Raw genomic sequence first — 19,961 nt, 5'->3', positions numbered from 1 at the left:
AAGCTGCTTTCTACTTCTCTGAAAAGTGTACAAGCACCCTCCTTCCATACATCACATCCTAGCCAACACTTCTTAGTATCATCAGATAACCTGTTTCTGCTAGTGTTTGAGTATAAAATAGTATTTCACTGTTTTTATATTTTAATTTCGCTAATGAAGTTGAACATCATTTTCTTTTGTTCTATAAATTATCTTATCATGCCTTTTGCCCATTTTTCTAATGGGTTGTTGGCCTTGTTCTCAGGATTTATAGTTCTTTATATATCTGGATACTACTAAAAAATGCTGTAAATGTCCTCTCTTAATCTGCAACTTGTCTTTTCATTTTTTCAAATGGGTGTTTTCAGAAATCAAAGTGTTTGATTTTTTTTTTAATAAAAAAAGTTTTTGTTGTTAATCTCACCCAAGGATATTTTTTCATTGATTTTTAGAAAGAGTGGAAGGGAGAGAGACACATCAATTGGTTGCCTCTCGCATGTGCCCTGACCAGGGCTGGGAATCAAGGTACATGCACTTGACTAGAGTCGAACCTGGGACCCTTTAGTGTGTGGGCCAACGCTCTATCTACTGAGCCAAAGGCGTCAAGGTGTTTGATTTCTTTTTTCTTTTTTTTTTTTAATTGGCAGTGGGAAGGGCACCAGGTGTCTGACTGGTGGGTCAGACCAAACCTGGGTTCAGCAACCTCAGTACTTGGGTTCTGGCTAGGAAAGAATTCAGAGCAAGACCCAAACTGTAAGAGAACATTTATTTGGTAAATTACAGAGGTAGAAGAAGTCGTTTGTAGAAGAAATGGGTTTAGGAAACGAGTCATTGAGATAAAGGAAGGGCCCTTGGAGCTTGGGAGTGGGTAAAGTGCCTGGGGAGGTGGTGGGGCGGGGAAGGGGGGAAGGGAAAGGCACTGGCTTCTCCCTGGAGGGAGAGCACCACCGAAGTATTTGATTTTAATGTAGTTGAACTTGTCAATCTTTGCCTTAACAGCCAGAGCTTTTTGGATTTTAGGGAATCCTATAATCTGGCATGTCTCTTTGCAAAGTGACTTAAACATTCCCCCTATCAGAAAGTGGTTATCTTGCTGTAACCGGTTTGGCTCAGTGGATAGAGCATCAGCCTGCGGACTCAAGGGTCCCAGGTTCGATTCCGGTAAAGGGCACCTACCTTGGTTGTAGGCACATCCCCAGTAGGAGGTATGCAGGAGGCAGCTGATTGATGCTTCTCTCTCATGGATGTTTCTAACTCTCTATCTCTATCTCTCTCCCTTCTTCTCTGTAAAAAATCAATAAAATATATTTAAAGAAAAACAAAACATGATACAGCCTCTTTAAAAAAAAAAAAAAGTAGTATCTACTTCCTCACCCCTTGAATCTGACTCAGCCCATAAACTGCTTTAACCAACCGACAGAATTGATACTCTGTGATTTCTGAGTGTTGACCTCAACAGGCCTTGCAGAGTCCACTCGCATTCTCTTGGTGCCCTGAGTCTACCATGCTATGAAGAAGCCCATGGGATGAAAGACCATCAAAGAAGACAGAAGCCCAGGTGGTCCAGAGAACACAGCCATCCCACCAGCCGAAGAGCCACCTGCCACCCCACAGAACAGTAGGAAGTAATAAACTGTGGCAGTTTTAACCTACTAAGTTTTGGGTTGATCTGTTAGCAGCAAAGGCTATCACTGAAACCACATCCTTTCCAACACCCAGGCCATAAAAATAGTCTCAATAATTTCTAAGAATCTTAAAAATATTTTCATTTTTAGGTGGTCTTTATGTTTATATGTTATAAATCAGACCTCTTTTCCCATATGGCAAATTGTTAGTCTGTTTGGGATGCTATGACAGAATATCGTAGACTAAGTGGCTTAAACAACAAAAATTTATTTCTCACAGCTTTGGAGGCTAGGAAGTCCAAGATCAAAGTGCCAACAGATTTGGTTCTTGATGAGGGCCCACTTCCTGGATTGTAGACCTTCTCAATGCATTCTCACATGATGGAGAGAGTACTCCTGTCTCTTTCTCTTTTTATAAGGGCATTAATTTCATCATGAAGGCCTTACTCTTATATCCTTACTTAACACTAATTAGACTCCAATGTCCCACCTCCAAATACCATCATATTAAGGATAGGGCTTCAACATATAAATATGTGTGTGTGTGTATGTGTGTGTGTGTGTGTGTGTGTGTGTGTGTGTGTGTGTTTGTGGACAAATGACATAACAATAAGCCAACTGGGTTGTTTTTTTAAAAATGTTTTTACTTTATTTTTTTATTTTTAAATAGAGAGGAAAAGACAGAGAAACATCGATGTGAGGAGTAACAGTGATCGGCTGCCTCCTGCACGCTCCCTACGAGGGATCAAGTGTGCAGTCTGGGCTACCTTTCAGTGCACAGGACAATGCCTAACCAACTGAGCCACACCGGCCAGGGCCCCATCATTGTTTTTTAAATAGTCTATCCTTTTCACATGGCTGATAATGCTACTTTGCCATACTCCAAGTTCCCATACATGTTTAGTCTGTTTCTAGGCTCTACTCTGTTTCAATGATCCAGACCAATGCTGTCCAACAGATATATGTAGGAAATATAATAACATACATATTATGCATAGTTACAAATGTAATTTAAAATTTTCTAGTAGCCACATAAAGGAAAAGGGGGAAATTAATTTTAATAATATATTTTATTTATCCTAATATGTTCAAAATATTACATTTTCAACATGTGATCAATATTTTATACTTAAAGACATATTTTACAGTATTTTTTTACTCCTACTAAGTCTTCAAAATCTTGTGTGTATTTTACGTTTATAGCACTTCTCAGTTCATACTAGTCACATGTGCTTAATAGCAACATGTGGCTAGTGGCTATTATATTGGACAGAGCAGGGCCACATTATGTTATGAATACAGCTTCACAATCTGCCTTGATATCTCATAGAGAAAGGCCTCTCTTTTTGTTCTCCAAAATTGTCTGGTTATTCCCAATTCTTTGCAATGTCACACGAATTAGAATCAGCTTATCAATTCTATGAAAAATCCTGTTTGGATTTTTATTGAAACTACTGAATTTGCAGACAAGAGAGTCAACATCTTTATAGTAATCTTATTATCCATGAACATGGTATGGTATGTCTTTCCATGTACATCTTCTTCTATGTCGTACAATTAACTTTTATCTGTAAAGACCATATATAGCCCAGCTGGTGTGGCTCGGTGGTTGAGCATCGACTTATGAACCAAGAGGTCAGAGTTAGATTCCCGGTCAGGGCACACGCGCAGATGACATACTTGATCCTCAGTAGGGGGCATGCAGGAGGCAGCTGATCAATGATTCCCTCTCATCATTGATGTTTTTCTCTCTCTCTCCCTTCCCCTTCCTCTCTGAAATCTATAAAAATATTATAAAAGTATCATATATAACTTTTATTAGATGTTATTTATATATTCTGTATAAATTTGTTCCTTTTATGAATGGGATCTCCATTGCCCCTGGTTTGCGGTTTTTACTGAGCTCTCAGAGAGGAATATGAAAAATGGGCACAGAAAAGGAGTTAGAGTTCTAGCCATGTCATGTACCTCTCGAGTCTCCATCTCACTCTGTGCAATGGAGAATACAAATATCTTTCTTACAGGATTTCCATTTACATTCCTCCCTCATCACTTTTGCCATACTGCATACCAATGTACCACCACTTACTGCTAGCCCACATGGTCCCTTTGTGAGAATTAAAAAGGGGTACCAGGGCACATGGCTTGATAAACAGCTAATAGGCTACATATCAGCCCATTTCCCATAGTGCCTCTCTCCCGAGCAGGGCACCTTTGCAATAAATAACCTGCACATTGTACACAACAGCTCTATTGTTAATGTTTGACATTTTCCTTTAAAAACCTATTCCCTTTAAAAATTTTATTTCATTAAAATTTATTTTTAAAAGAATATTTATTATACTTAAATGAAAAAAATCAGTATCAAATCCCATAAAAAGAAGATAATCTTCAAACTAAAAGTTATAAGAACAATTCACACTATTTAAAACTTTGCTAGATACTATTGCCTGCCAAAGGTTCTGAGCTTGAGCCTGTGGCCTCTTCATTAAAAAGAAAAAAATTAGCCCTAGCCGGTTTGGTTCAGTGGATAGAGTGTGGCCTGTGGACTGAAGGGTCCCAGGTTCAATCCCGGTCAAGGGCGCGTACCTCAGTGGCAGGCTTCATCTGGGGCATGTGTGGGGGGCAACCAACCAATTGATATGTCTCTCTCACATAGATGTTTCTTCTCTGTCTCTCCCCCTTCCTTCTACTCTCCCTAAAACTCAATGAAAAAATATCCTTGGGTGAGGATTAACAAAAAAACAAAAAAAAGAAAGAAAGAAAACTAGCAACTATTAAGGAGCATTAAGTAAACTTATCCCTTGATATAATCAGATGAATGAAATACAAGTGAAAACTAAATTTCTTACTATGTAACAATATTCCAATATGTTTCCGTGGGAAAACACCAGAACAGTATGCATAAGTATATTATGAACTCTCTCCCTTATAGTTAATGATAAAAACAGCCACCATTTGAGAACATCCTTGGTCCAGGCACTGTGGTAACTTCTAAACATCCTCATCCCATTTTAATGTTCCTGACAACTATGGGTAACTAATAATAACTAATACAATAAACATAGGTATCATTAGCCCCATGGCACAGAAGAAGAAACAGGCTCAGTTGGCTAACTTGAGATTACACACAGATGTCAAAATTTATTCTAACACCTACCCCTTTAACCACTACACCCGTCATGTAAAATAAATATGCATGGATTAGGGGTTACTAGTATTTCATGAAGCATGGATGCAAGGATTCCACACTTCATTTTCCCCAAAGGAAAAGTCCTCCAGACAGACAGCTACACAAGCCCCACATGGAATCTCCTCAGTCTGGTGCAGCCAGAGCTGTCCTGGCTGCAGCTCCTGGGGGCTGCCTGAAGGAGGCCCTGCAAATCCGCTTACGAAGAAGAGCCTAGCGTAAAAACAGTTACATATAATCCCTTCCCTAGATGACTGAGACAGCTCTGCAACAATTTAGGTATTTGATTTGTTGAATTAAATTATTACAAGCCCAGATAATCCTTTCATGAGTCCTTACCAGAAGAACAGAATAATGTAATTTTGCTGGGACAGAGTCACAAGAAAACAAAATTCTTCCAGGTTACTGACACAGTTGGTTCTACATGGCAGAGTGCAAAAGTAAAGATGCCTTGGACAAAAACCTCACGAAAAACAAGATATGATATGGTCAGACTAAATCAGCGAAGGGATATGCCTGCTCTTCCGGCAAGATGCTGGCAGAACACCAACACCTCCGCCCCCAAGATGAAGGTGACAAGGGCTAGCTTTGACGGAGAAACTGGTAACCTAGCTGGGAGGCAAAGAATGTGCACCAGAAGAGTGAAACAAACCCGGAACAGTGCTGGGAAAAGTGAGGACCAGATAGAGACAGGAACAGCAAGGAGGAGGTTGGGGGCAAGAAGTAGGGGCACGAAAAAGTTCGTGTGGGTGCAGAAAACCCGAGTAAAGCCCTAGCAGGTTTGGCTCAGTGGACAGAGCTTGGGCCTGCAGACTGAAGGGTCCCAGGTTCAATTCTAGTGAAGGGCACCAACCTAGTTGTAGGCTCAATCCCTGGCCCTAGTCAGGGCATGTGCGGAGGCAACCAATCAATGTGTCTCATATCAATGTTTTTCTCTCTCTCTTGCCCCCTCCCTTCCACTTTCTAAAAACATCAATGGAAAAATATCCTTGGGTGAGGATTAACAAACAAATAAAAAAGAAGCCTGAGTAAATTTGTTTTAACTTGATGAGAAGACGAATCTATAGAAATAATAATAATTCAAACAGAGCAGGTAAGAGAGCAAGGTAAGAGAAGGCCCCTAAATGCCACATCAAAACATTCAGTTTAAATGCATGAACTGTGTAAACACATAAGACTCCTAGCAAGTATTGCTGGTGAATGGGATGGAGTTTACCGTTTTTCAGTCCTAAATCATTTGCTTTCTCTTGGACATAGTCCTCCTGGTTGTCAACAACTGAACCCTCTGTCAGGAGCAGAGATTCAAAGAGCTCTGTCTAGCACTGTTCTCAACCTTTCTGTCCCAGGGTTAAAAATATGTAATAAATCACAAACAACTTGGTGCTTAATGCCAGAGCTGAATTCTTACATAGGGGTAAGTGCTTAAAAATAATATTTAATATCCTGACAAGTTTACTTGCAAGAATTAGTTTTATATTTTAAAATATTAAGCAAAGTAAAGATGCCTTGGACAAAAGCCTCATGAAAAACAAGATATGATATACTCAGACTAATTTTTCCTTATGAAACTAAAAAGGTGAGTGAGTCCTCTTATAAAACTCCTTTAAAAAAAACCTGCACCCCTGCCCTGGCTGGTGTGGTGGTTGAGTGTTGTCCCATGCACCAAAAGGTCACTGGTTCAATTCCTGGTCAGGACACATGCCCAGGTTTTAGGCTCCATCCCTGGTAGGGGGCATGCAGGAGGCAGCCGACTGATGTTCCTATCTCACATTGATGTTTCTTTTTCTCTCCCTTTCCCTTCTTCTCTTTATAAAAAAATCAGTAAAAATATTTTTTTAAAAAAAATTGCATCCCTACCTAAGCTCAAATAATGGGATCATTTACAAAAAATCTAGTAAAGTTAGAGATCAAATATCCCTGAACAGAGTTATCTAAAGTTACTCTGCGATCAGGTCAGCCAGGCAAGGCCCCAAACCAGTACCAGGTATTTCAGGAGGCAGTGTGCACACTTGCGGTTTTGTGGTCTTCAACCGTCTTGCCAGCCTGGAGGACTCTGGCTGGCCAGGGACAGCTGGAGACAGTGTGCAGCCTGGCTCAGCAGAATCCAGCGTAGGAGAGTCTGCACCTCCAGAGCTGCGTTCCCTGCTGAAATCTCACTGCTGTGGCTCTTCCAACCCTTCCAGGGACCTGACCAAAGACCCTGAACAGGCATATTTTCCAACTGATGAACAACATTCTCCAGCTGGAGGAAAAGGCAAAAAGGAAAAACTTTCTACTCATCTATTTTAATATCAAATGAAAGCAATTTGATGATATCATGTATGGTGTTATGGTCACTTGTGTCCTTCTGGCCTTAATGTTTATGGATCTCATACATATTTTTCTCAAAGCTCCCCTTTGAAGCACCCAACCTGCACCTGGCTTACTTAGCTCACTGTAGGCATGTTAACTGTTCTCCCACTTGAACAAAATAATAGTGGGGTGTTAGAGGAAGCTTAAGCTCCCAGGGAGGGATCATCTCTCACTGGAGCTGGAAATCCACTGCCCATATCCAGGGGAGGGGGAAGGGCTGGCCCTAGGCAGCCATTGGCTAAAAAACAGAAACAAACCGCTTCCTTAGAGCTGGCTAAACACAGTGACAGCTGGACTGTGGAGGGTCACAGAGGGAGAGAAGTCCTTATGGTTGGAAAGGAGTGTGACCATCAAGGGAGCAGGAAAGGTTGGAGGAGCACAACCGCTCCACAGAATGCACTCCATCACCCTGCTCCTGGAGTTGCAGGTGCAGTCACCTCCCCGCATAATCCACCTCCCTGCCAGTATCTTGGGCAGAAAGGCAGGAGCTCCAAGGCCCACTTCTCAGTGTGTCTCAGATGTGGAAGCAACCTCAGGACCAACCAGGTCTGGATTCTTCAGGTGTAAATCTTTTCTAGGTCTGGTATCTATCATCACATGGTCGCATTCCTCTGCTCTAGGAGAACATAAAGTTACTGAACACCAACCTAATCCTGGCAGTTCATAAACAGAGGGAAAGCCTGGACAGACACACCAACAGGCACAGACACGTGAATAACAAAGAACCAGCAGCTGCTCTCATGAGGGCAACACAATCCAAGGAGCCACAATCAAGACCTGAGGGCAGGCCCTATGCAGATACTACAGCTCACTCCCCCAGAAACACTGCCCTACAGGATTATTTCAGGTGACAAGCCAGTGTCTACCCAACTTCACAGCCCCAACTGCTTTCTTGCCACAGGGCTAGTCAGAAGTATCTGTTCTGGCTCTCAGACTGCACTTTCGCCTTGGAGGCCTACAGGCTCTGCCTGCTGATGTCACTCAAACTTGTTCACAGCAAAGACCACAAGTGATCTTTCCAACACAGGCCTGTGCAGGATTCCACAATGACTTCCTCTCCACTCCCTACTAGTTGAACTCTTAACTCCTCTGATTGGCATGAAGGGCCTCTTACACCTGACCTCCCACTCATCTCCGCAGCCTCATCTCCTGCTGTCCCCACAACTCCCCAAAGAGATGGGTTCTCCCTCCTTCTACCATTTTGTCCTGACAAGTACTCTTCCTCTGTCAAGGCATCCATTTGGCAGGTGGGTGGCTGAGACCCTCCTCGGCAAAGAATGGCCAAGGCCGAGAGAACCTGAGCCCTCACCACAAATGGCCACTGAATCAATGAGCTAAAGGACAGTCTGCTGAGTGAGAGCAAGCCCTGAGGCCCAGCCCTCTGGACACTCCAAAGTGCCTCAACACCAGGACCAGAGAGGTGACCTAGAAACGCCAATATCCCCTGCTCTTCTCTAACGCTAGTGCGACTGTGTGCTACCCCTCGTTTCTTGAACGTCCTAAATCCTCAATTAGACTCGACACCTGCTCCGGTGACCCAGCAAGGGCCCCAAGTGCCCAGGTCCCCAGCATCTCGAGGGGCATCCAGAGGGGCACGGCCTAGCACTAGAACCTGTAGGCTGTCCATTTCTAACAAAAAGAACTGAGCAGACCCAGTGTCCAGAATAGCTCTTGGTGCTGAAGAATTTTCCTGGAGTAATCTTTACTTAGCAGGTCGAGGAGATCCTGCTCCGCGAGAGGCAGGTAGGCAGGGGCTCCCTCATTCCCTCCCCCGCACCCTCATCACCCCCTACCCGGGGACCCCAAGAGTCTGGCCCGTGGCCCTGGACAGCCACTCACAGCCTTCTCTCCACCTTCCCGGCCCAGGCCGCCCGCAAGCCCAGGAGGCCACTCAGCCCAGGAGCTACGGTCCCGCCCACTGCCCGCAACTCTGAACTCCGGAGACCCCGGACTCGCAGGCCCATCCCAGCGCCGCGGGGGTCAGAGGACGCATTCTTCCCCAGCCCTCCCCCCCGCCCCCCCACCCCCGAAAGGAGAGACAGAACAGGTCCGGCTGCAGACGGGACCGGAAGAGTGCGGGCAGGGCGGGCCATCGGCGAGGGGTCGGGGCCTCGGGAGTCGCCCGGGAGCCACCTTCCGTGCCAGGGGCGCCGTGGGGCGCTGGCGGCGGAAAGAGTAGTTTCCAGCTCCGGCCTCCTCCGGCCTCCGGGCCCCGAACGCAGTCGTCCCAAGGGGAGGGAAGCACGGGAGCAGACAGGAGAGAGGACACTTACGTAAAAGGCTACATAGTTTCACTCCCTGCCCTTCCCGGAGCAGCGGCGACACAACCCGGCCCCTGGGATCCGGCCTCAGGTACCACCACCCCAGCGCGCGGCCCCACGCCACCGCCCACCCTCTTACTCCACCGCTGGGCGGAGCCGCGTCCCGGTCAGCCCAATGAGCGGCCACCCTGATCCAGAGTGACGTGCGCGCAGAGCAATCATTAAGTCCGCCCGGCCGGGGGGAGGTTCAGGCGGCGCACTGCGCTTCCTCCTCAGGCCAGCGAGCCCCGAGCTGCCCACTGCGCGTGCCCAGAACGGGAGAGGGCGGGGTCGCGAGCAACGCTGTCACGGGAAGGGGTCCAAGCTTGGTCTCTGGAAAGCGGGCTGGATTGAGATAGGGGACCCAGGAGCCAAACCGCTTCATGTGTCGCCCTTTACTGCTAGCTTTGGAGGACGGAGGTGCCCAGGCCTATGAAGTACACCACTCCCGTCGCTGGCAGGGCTGGGAGTGATGATCTGTAGGTTCTAGGCTAGGCCCTTCACTTGCATGGATGTAGAGTGATTCAGCCCCCCCCCCCCTTTTTTTTTACTTGAGCCTCAGTTTTCCCCATCCGTTAAATAGAGGGTTAGATATGCGAAGCGCTATTATTCCAGAACTGCAATGGGGTGAGGAGGAGGGAGAGACAGGGGACCTACACGTGACCTCCCCGCGCGGGGCCCCGCCTATCCCTTGTCCAGGGGATGGAAGCATCCCGCGAGGACGGGCGGGGTGGGTGGATCCTAAGAAACACGACCCAGCCATCCTTGGCAGCGGCTAAGGCGGAGCGCGCAGCCCGCGGGTTAGTCCTAGAGACGGTACCAGAGGAGGATGGGGGCCGCAACCCGGGCTTCGCAGGGGGCCACCGTGGAGGCCAGGGCAGTACAGAGACTCAGCGTGTGACTTGAGCGTACCTGGGAGGATGGACGAGGGGACCGGAGGCAGCTAACGCGCCCGGCGCACGTCGCGAGTCCCTAGCTGGCTCCGTCCACAGCACTGCAGCGCGGAGCTGGTCTGGGGCGATGAGGAGGGTGCCATCGGCCCGACCCGGGGCCGCAGTGGGGATTGGCCGTGTTTGGCCGTGCTGAGGGCCTGAGGCCGAGAGGGGCGCAGCGGTCAGGCTGTGCCGGAGCGCACCGCCATGGCAAGGGAGGAGTGCAAGGCGCTGCTGGACGCGCTCAACAAGGCGACCGCATGCTACCACCACCTGGTGCTTACTATCGGAGGCTCGGCGGACTCGCAGAACCTTCGTGAGGAGCTGCAGAAGACGCGCCAGAAGGCGCAGGAGCTGGCGGTGGCCACTGGTGCTCCGCTGACGACCGCGCTGCGAGACAAGGGCATGGGCGCCGAGGAACGCGCCGAGTTCGAGCGCCTCTGGGTAGCCTTCTCCGGCTGCCTGGACCTGCTGGAAGCGGACATGCGGCGCGCGCTGGCGCTGGGCACCGCGTTCCCTCTGCACGCGCCGCGACGGCCGCTGGTGCGCACGGGCGTGGCGGGCGGTGCGGCGGGCGTCGCGGCACGCGCCCTGAGCGTCCGCAACCTGCGGCACGAGGCAGAGCGCAACTTCGACGCAGACGATCTGCGCGAGCTGGAGCGGGAGATCCTTCAGGTGGGCAAGATGATCCACGACCTGGAGATGAAGGTCAACGTGCCCCGCTGGACGGTGCAAGCCCGGCAGGCGGCGGGCGCTGAACTCCTGTTCAGTGCTGGAGCCTCCTCGGCGGGCTTTGTGTCGGTAGAAGAGCGCACAGGGCCCTGCGACCCGAGCAAGGCCCTGGCTGCCACTGTTTTCAGCGCCGTGCTGCTGGCGGCGGTGGCCCTGGCCGTGTGCGTGGCAAAGCTGAGCTGACCGACACCTGATAGCCTGCCGCTCAGCTCCTTCCTGACCGCCACCTCTCCTTCCCCAGGGACGCCCCTCTCCCGGAATGACCCTTACCGCTAGGACTCGGGATGGGAGTGAAATCTGGCATGTTTAAGGGGAGCAATTCTAAAACCCCGTGTGTGTAGGTGTACACGCGTATTTCAAGCACACAGCTACCAGCAGAACGTGGTTTCCTCCTGCTGGCCAGGGAGGAGTTAATTTGTGCAGGTTGCCAGGGCATTACCGCTAATGTTTGCAGGAGCTTTATCCTCTATTAATAGAAAACGGTCCACAGTGACCCCAGATTCCTCTGAGTTAATGGGTTACTGCGTGTGCTGCTGGGGCATGTTTGCACTGAGTCCGAGCTTGGTGCTACCATCCCTACTGGAGACTTCCACTCTTCATGGGGCAGTTTGATGAAGGCGGTGATGAAATGAAGTGTGGAGAGGGGGGCTGTTTTGCTGGAAGGGGGTTGTTTCTTCCTGGACAAGAGGCAAATTGCAACAGGATATAAGCAGGGTTTCTATTATTATTATTATTATTATTATTATTATTATTACCTTAATCCTTTGGGGCCTAAGTTTAGGAGAGGAAAAATAGACGTTCATGCAAAGTGCTTTCTGGATGGCTCACGATTGTGCTTCTTGGCAGAATCACCAAAAGCAGCTAGAAGGGGCTTGGGGTTTTGCCCTCGCTGCAGGGTCTGACTCTGCTTAGGAAACCAGAGAAGGTTGGACCCACTGCCTATTTAAAAGGGCTCTCCCTCGCCTGCCTGGGAGGGGTGCAAGCTTCGGAACTTTCTCCTTCCCTTTGGCTTATTTTTGTTCCAGAACTAGACCAGAGTTTTTGATCCTCCTTTTCAGGGAGGGCTGGGGAATCCTCTTTGGAGCCCTTAATCCTGTCTATCCCTTGGAATTTGCTTGCCTGCCAGTAGGAGAGCTGGTTTTGGAAGGAGCTGCACAGCTCTCTGACCCCAACACTGCCCCCTGAGGGGGTATAGTAGCATCACTGGCGCGCAGAGAATGTAATAGTTTTAACTTGGAATTTAATGTGTTTTAAAAATAACAATCATTTTAAAGAAAAATCACATTGTGTACTATCTAAGCTGTTTGTTTTTTTCTAAAGGACATTTGGCCACGAATTTATACGTGCTAATGAGTCAAACATAGTTTTTACTTATATACTTTGGTTACTAAATATATATTTGCATTTATTTTTAAAATTGATCTTGAAGGCAGGAGGTCATAACAAAAACTACTAGAACCACAGTGTAGGCAACAGGAGTTAAGCAACCTTTGCTTCTCTTGGTCAATAAATAAGGAAATGTAGAAAACACCCTGAGTCTGAGGCTGGAATTGGCCTGAGCTGGGCTGCCACCTCCTACCTGTGTTACCAAGAGAACATCTGTTGAGAAAAAAAGATGCATTTACTCCATAAAGGTAATAATTTGGCATAAAATTCATAGGCATTGGTTTGGCTCAAAACTGAGAAGGATTTTTTTTCTTTTCCTTTTTTACCTCCAAAGTGAGAAAAGGGACCAAGAGGAGGGAATTGGCAGGTTTTCACAAGGGCAACTTGGGAGGGCCAATGGCAGAGGCAAGTCGCAGCAGGAGTGCTGTTCTGGCGTCCAGTCTGAACCCAGGACAATCCCCCAGCCACTCCCATTCCTCCTCACACGCAGGTTCCAGTAACTTAGAATATGAGATGTTTGCATAGCAGTTTTAAATGACGCAGAGGGTCTTAAGCCGAATTAAAGTTTTATGACAATAACCAATTAAAAGAAACTTCTGCCTCATCCAGTCTGCGTGAGTCTGAATAGCGGCCAACATAAAATTATTTTGCATCTGACAGCCCAGGGTACTTTCAGAGATGACACAGTTTTCTAAATCCTTTCTTCTTCTTCCCATATACAACACAACATGGAATCTCTGTCACTTTCCCCAAAGTCTCATCTCAGGCAAGAGGAGGCTGGGGCATTTTGTGACCCAGTGTTGGAAAATATCCCTGAAAACCAAGCCCTAAGTAGATTTTTCCTTTTCTAAGACTGTGATTCTTTGTTCTTTTTTTAAAGAATAGTTTTATTTTTTAAAAAAGAATCGTTTTATTAATTTTTTGAAAGAGAGGAAAGGAGAGGGAGAAAGAAACAGTACACTCCCTACTATGGATCAAACCAGCAACCTCCTGGTGTGCAGGACAACCCATTTAGCACACTGGCCAGGGTCTGACTATGTTCTTATCAAGATGTTCTGTTCATGAAAAACAAATTGTTCAGCAGAACCTGTTTTTAAAAAAACTTCAGAAGTTGTGTAATCCATAGAGAGCAATTGGCTGTCACTCTTTCCACCCACTTGGCAGATCCTTGGGTCTTCACTTATATGTACAATCAGATGTGTACCTGATTCTGAGAGCCCTCTGCTCACTGGAATTTGTGATAAAGTGTTGCAAAATTAGGCCGAATTACAATAAACATATTTTTGCTGTAGACTTGTTAGCTTAAACAACACTCTTGAGTTTGAAAATGTTAAACATTAGGAATATTTGGCATTATTTGTAGTTATAACATTGCCTAATAGAACTTTTGCTCGATAATTCAAGCAAAATCACTTGCTGCTTGAGCACTAGGCTACTCTTTCTCTCTGCTCTCATTTCTATATATATTTCAAGAAATTGCTTTCTTGTAGAAGCCTGATTTAACTTAGACTTTTGATATGTTAATAATTCTCTAAAAAACACTTGGTGTGATTTTTATACCAGGATACAAGTGATAGAAAAGAAAACAAATTCAACATGTGTAACATAGGGTATAATGAAGCAGTCAATGTTAAGGTCTATGTGAGAGAACATCTAATTTCCCCAATTAAAAGTACAAGCTAAAGGATAGAGTTTTACTTCCAAAGTAAAGTGCTATTATTGTTAAGTAAAATCTCTTGTGAAGTTAAATACTTGTAAAGAAGAAACATCCCTGGCTTATCCTTTGGGAAAACAGCACTGCTTTTTGTGATACTAAAAAGAGAAAAACTTGATATGTCAAGGCATTTATCATGGAAACTTTAAACTATTGCTATTATTTTTTTAAAAGCACCAACTAATAATGTTTGTGGGAGAAAAAATGCCTGCCGGCAAATTCCTTTTTTATGTGCTCTAAAAACTTATACTTTTAAAATGCCAGAAGGGAAAATATCTTTGGTGACTAAAAGTAGAGCATAAACTTTATGATTTACCTAAAGTTTACAGTAAGCTACACATGAGATGCGTGATGTCGAATGACTAAAAAGTACTCTGGTTGAAGAGAGGAAGAGTTCTGGTTTGCACGAGGACCCTGACAATGCTGCATTTTCCTTTTCAATGTGCACAGCGATATGTTTTTAGTTATTTGGTTGCTTTTCAGAATGTAGTTCTCTGTTCTTTATTGAGTGCTTGTTAAGGGTGTGAGCCCCAGAGTGTGAGTCTGCGTGCCAGTCTGAGAAATACAGTGGTTAGGACTGGTCTCTATGTTCTGTGAGGGCACGCCTCCTCTGGCGAGGCCTGACCAGCTGCAATTGGCGGGGACTCCGCCTCCCTTTCCAAGCACCTCAGACAGGTCACTGACCTCCCTGTGCCTCACGTCCCTCATTTATGAAATGGGTGTGTGTGGGGGGGCCTCACTAACTCAAAGGTCCCTTCCAGAGCTTAAAACATTTAATGGAATGCAGTTAAACAAGAAAGGGTTTTTTTTGATTGTTTGGTGTGTTTTGGTGCATATTGAAATAGAAACTTACAGTTTGGTGGTTATTGTCTAAAATTAGTCTGTGGGTAAGATTCCATATGATTTTTAAAAATCAGAATCAACTAAGCTTACTGTGATGTTAGTCCATATCAGAACTAGTGGGTGGACTTAAAAAGCAAATTTGTGTATGCTACTTAAATTAGATTAGGAATTTAAATTCAGACCCTAACTCTAAGTCCAAGAAAGCCCAGTATTTATTAAATAGTTTGTTGTACCCAGCAGTTGGACCACCTAAACTGATTCTGGGAAATTACAGATGCGAAAACCTGTCATTTGTCATGGAGACTGGGAGAATCCTATTCTGTAAGTAACCTGGTGCCCTCAGAACTATAACTACATTGGCTGCCTGATGTCGGGGAATGTGAGCACAGCATGTATGTGGCATTGATAGGAGCAGGGAGGAAATGGTGGGCACTAACAATGTTCATAGATACTATATATCATTTCTGTTGTCTTCATCAAAGAAGGTACACTCTGGCCTGGTAACTGACCCTCTCTGGGAGTTTGGAATGCTGTCCATTCTCTGATTCTGGGAACGGGCTAAGCTGTTTGACATCATAAAAGGATTAACTACCTTGTTATCAGACTTCAGGATTCTGGGATGGGACACACTGACCACATACCCCACAGCCCTTATCCTGCTATACGTAGCTTTTCTTCCCTATTCCTATATAATCAGCCAACTGGCAGAAGATGTTAGTTAGTTTTTTTTTTTTTTAAGTTTTTATTGATTTGAGAGAGAGAGGAAGGGAGAGGGAGAGATAGAAACATCTAAGAGAGAGAGAGCAACATCTGTCTACTGCCTCCTGCACGCCCCTTTCTGGAGATTGAGCCCATAAGCCCTGGGCATGTGTCCTGACAGGGAATTGATCTGGTGACCTTTTGGTTCATGGGTTGATGCTCAACCACTGAGCCACATCAGCCAGGGAGAGTAGTTTTTTTAAAGATGCCACATCTGCTGCTCCTATTGCCGACAATTCGAATAAACACAGGATTCAACCTGGTCTCTACTCATTGACTTAGTGGCGACAGGCAGCAATGGACCTGTTATGTCTGGTATCAGCATCAGATCCAAGGTGGAATAAAAAGCTTTGTGTCTTTTAACTAAAATGTTTATTAATAACTAAAAATTAAAGATAACATGCAGTATTTATAACTTAGTCGGAAAAGGCACCCTCAAATGATTTGGCTGTCAACTATTGTGATTAAAAAAAAAAATTCCTAATCTTCTTCATGCATGTTTAAAGTGAGTGTCCTGATCAACGTATTTACCCTTCACAGATTTCATTATATAAAGAGGTGTTCAGAAATACCTCAGGATTATAAATCTCCAAGTGCTGTTCTACAATATGATTATACTCATCTTTTAATGTAGCCTGGAATCCAGGAAGAAAAGTAGGTCTCCGCATGAAGGATCTTTGGCTGTGGTCAACAAAGATGAAAGTCACATTTAAATATTGTTTCCTTGGCTCTTAGGAACAGACCAAAGGAGCAGGGACTGACCACATGCTGCAGCTCTGTGTCCATGAGGAATAAATGAATTCTTCTCTTTCATTTACTTGTTTTCATCTCATTCCACAGAGGAATCTGAGTGTTTTTATTGTAGTACTATGAGATCCTGGGCATCCTTGTTCTTAGGTGTGTAAGTTTAGAATTGTATAAACTTGAGGCTCATATGACAAATGTAAATAAGCCAAATGAGGGCTCCTGTTGGCAAAATGATTTTGAAGAGTCCTTTTAATATGCTATTGCCACAAGGCAAAGTTGAGTGTCTCCTGCTTGTATGTATGTATGTGTTAGGCATATAGAGAAGATCTACAAGGAAATGCACAGAAATAAAAATATTAAGGTGGTGGGATTATGAATGATGTTTTTTCAGTATTTTTAGTGTTGTTATATTGTTTTTACAATAAAAATTTGAATGCTCTTATCACCTGGAAAATGTTATTAAAATATATATTTTTTACAGTTAGAGTCTTTTACAGTTAGAAACCATTTTAGAACCTTCCTCCCCAAAACAAGGCAAAACACTTCTGGAATCTTACCCCAGAGAATCAGAAGCATTCTTTGAAATATGGTATCAAGACAGAATAGGCCCTGACCGGTTTGGCCCCATGGATAGAGCATCGGCCTGCGGACTCAAGGGTCCCAGGTTCGATTCCGGTCAAGGGCATGTACTTTGGTTGCGGGCACATACCCAGTAGGGAGTGTGCAGGAGGCAGCTGATTGATGTTTCTCTCTCATCGATGTTTCTAACTCTCTATCCCTCTCCCTTCTTCTCTGTAAAAAACCAATAAAATATATTAAAAAAAAAAAGAGACAGAATAGCATTGAGGTTAAGAGCACTGCCTATGGAATAAGATACACCTAAGTTCTGATCCGACCTCCTTAAAGAAGTTCCTTAATCTCTCTGACCTCAATTGCCTTATCTTTACAATGTGAGTATTAATAGGGTAAACATCATAGGAATGTACAGATGACTTTTTCCAGGCTGTCAGAATTCAATGAATGTTGGCTCATTGCTGTTATTTACCATCCCACTTTAGAAGTCCAAAAAATGGGATGATTGCCATATACATATATATTTAACTTTCTAAAAATCTATTTGAAGATTAAAACTAGAGAAACTTGTCAAATGAGAGAAGGTATGTAACAAAGAGGTTAAGGCTACAGAGGGAAATTCAGGTTGATGTAGATGTTGGAATTCATACATTTATAAAGTCAAACTTACTGAGGTATAATTTAAATGCAGCAACACTCACCCTTCTTAGGTGTGCAGTTTTGAGTTTTGACAGATGTATACAATCATGTAACCACCACCCTAGTCAAGATAGAGAATCTTTCCTTCACCCCCAAAAGTTTCCCATGTCCTTTAGTAGTCAATCCTTTCCTCTCACCCCTGGTTCTGGCTACCACTTATCTGATTTCTGTCCCTATAGTTTTGCCTTTGCCAAAATGTCACATAAATGGAATCATATTTTTTTAAAAATATGTTTTTATTGATCTTAGAGAGAAAGGGGAGAGGGAGAGAAAAAACTGTCTTTTCATTATCTCTTGCCCATTTTTCTATACAATTGGAGTTTTTTCTTTTCCATTATTTCTAATTCTTTTTTAAAAATATATTTTTTATTGATTTCAGAGAGGGAGAAGGAGAGAGAGATAGAAACATCAATGATGAGAGAGAATCATTGATTGGTTGCTTCCTGCGCGCCCCACACTGGGGATGGAGCCCACAACCCAGGCATGTGCCCTGACCAGGAATCGAACTGTGACCTCCTGGTTCATAGGTCAGTGCTCAACCACTGAACCATGCTGGCCGGACCATTTTTTCTAATTCTTAATACTTTATGACAGGCATCACAGGTAATTTTTGTTTTGGTTTTTATATCTCAGACTCTCTTCTGGTGTTTTTATCATAATAAATTTATAAATATGGGCAGAAAGTGTGTCAAATTGAAAGCCATGTGAACGAGGCGTTGTAGAAATGGATCCTCTTTCCCAGTGCCCAGTCAAATCACAGCTGACTTGCTGACCATAATCTCATGGGAGATAGAGTCAGAATCACCCAGCTAAGATGCTCTTGAATTCCTGATGCAGAGAAACTGTGAGATAGTAAATGTTATAGTAAATGTTGTTTTAAGCCACCAAGGTTTTTTTTGAAGAATTAACAGCAATAGATAAGTAATATATCTATTAATTAGTTTTCCTGTGAGCAGAGCACATTAGATTTTAATATATTTGTATCTCTTGCTGCTCAGGGTCTATTCTTTGATTCTGTTCTGGCTCTTGGCTACAGTTCAGATAACTGAGGTTATAGGATACTACAGGCCCAGTGCATGAAATTCATGCACTTGTGGGGGTGTCCCTCAACCCAGCCTGCACCCTCTCACAGTCTGGGACCCCTCAGGGGATGTCTGCCTGTTGGGTTAGGGCCTAAGTCGGCACTTAGATATCCCTCTCACAGTCCAGGGCTCTCGCAGTCTGGGACCCCGCACTCCTTACAGCTCATCGGTAGTGGAGGTGGGAGAGACTCTTGCCACCACCACTGCACTCGCCAGCCATGAGCCCAGCTTCTGGCTGAGTGGCGCTCCCCCTGTGGGAGCTCCCCCTGTGTTGAGCATCTGCACCCTTGTGGTCAGTGCGTGTCATAGCGACCGGTCGTTCTGCCATTCAGTTGATTTGCATAATAGCCTTTTATTATATAGGATGATCTCTGGATACATACATAAAGTGGTGCTGCATCATCATAGAAGTGCCTAAGACCCACATGGCAGTGTGCAGTTCTGGAGACTGTTCTGCATTGGTTAAGATCTAACCAAAGTGCATCACTTCGCTATGTACTCCAGAACTTGGCCATATCTCAAGAGTGACCACCTTTGGGAAAACCACCTGACATAGAAACAAACATGTATACCTACAAACCATGGTGTTATTTTACAGTGAAGAGTGTGTCCTTTCTTAACTCTTCTGTGAATGATTTCTCATCTGTGAAATGGCAGTAGCTATTTCCACTTTATAGGATTTTGTGAGGATTATACAAAGTTCCCAGGGCCTCACACACAGTAAATGCTCAGTAAATATTAACGTCATTACTCCTAGGATTGAAGGGCTGTTACTTCAGTCTCCCAAGCTAGAGCCTTAGCTCCTTTCTCTCCCTTGCTCTGCATATTCAGTCAAATACTACATCAAGTCTACATACTCTCTAAGGCAGGGGTCCTCAAACTTTTTAAACAGGGGGCCAGTTCACTGTCCCTCAGACTGTTGGAGGGCCGGACTACAGTTTAAAAAAAAACTAGTTGGCTGCTAAGCAACAGGCAGAGGCGGCAAAAACACCCCGCCAGCCGGATAAATGTTTTTGGCGGGCCGCATGTGGCCTGCGGTCCGTCGTTT

The 19,961-nt window shown here is 44.9% G+C and overlaps 2 protein-coding genes across 2 annotated transcripts in view; one reads left to right on the top strand and one right to left on the bottom strand.

Moving 5' to 3' along the window:
• Positions 1-9,556, bottom strand: part of ANKRD27 (ankyrin repeat domain 27) — a 60,965-nt gene extending 51,409 nt beyond the window's left edge. Inside the window, 1 exon segment of the mRNA XM_036345197.1 lies at positions 9,420-9,556. The gene's annotated coding sequence lies outside the window, so the exon portion shown is untranslated.
• A 544-nt stretch (positions 9,557-10,100) lies between these two features.
• On the top strand, positions 10,101-13,100 carry LOC118674035 (regulator of G protein signaling 9 binding protein). Its single transcript, XM_036345198.1, has one exon. The coding sequence runs from the start codon at positions 10,586-10,588 to the stop codon at positions 11,291-11,293; it is 708 nt and encodes a 235-aa protein (XP_036201091.1). The 5' UTR covers positions 10,101-10,585; the 3' UTR covers positions 11,294-13,100.
• Positions 13,101-19,961: the final 6,861 nt, after the last annotated feature.

Source organism: Myotis myotis, unplaced genomic scaffold (genome assembly GCF_014108235.1).
Source record: "Myotis myotis isolate mMyoMyo1 unplaced genomic scaffold, mMyoMyo1.p scaffold_m19_p_19, whole genome shotgun sequence".
NCBI classification, from domain to species: Eukaryota; Metazoa; Chordata; class Mammalia; order Chiroptera; family Vespertilionidae; genus Myotis; species Myotis myotis.
The sequence above is the reverse complement of the archived record's forward strand: the minus strand, read 5'-3'. Positions and strand labels throughout refer to the sequence as shown.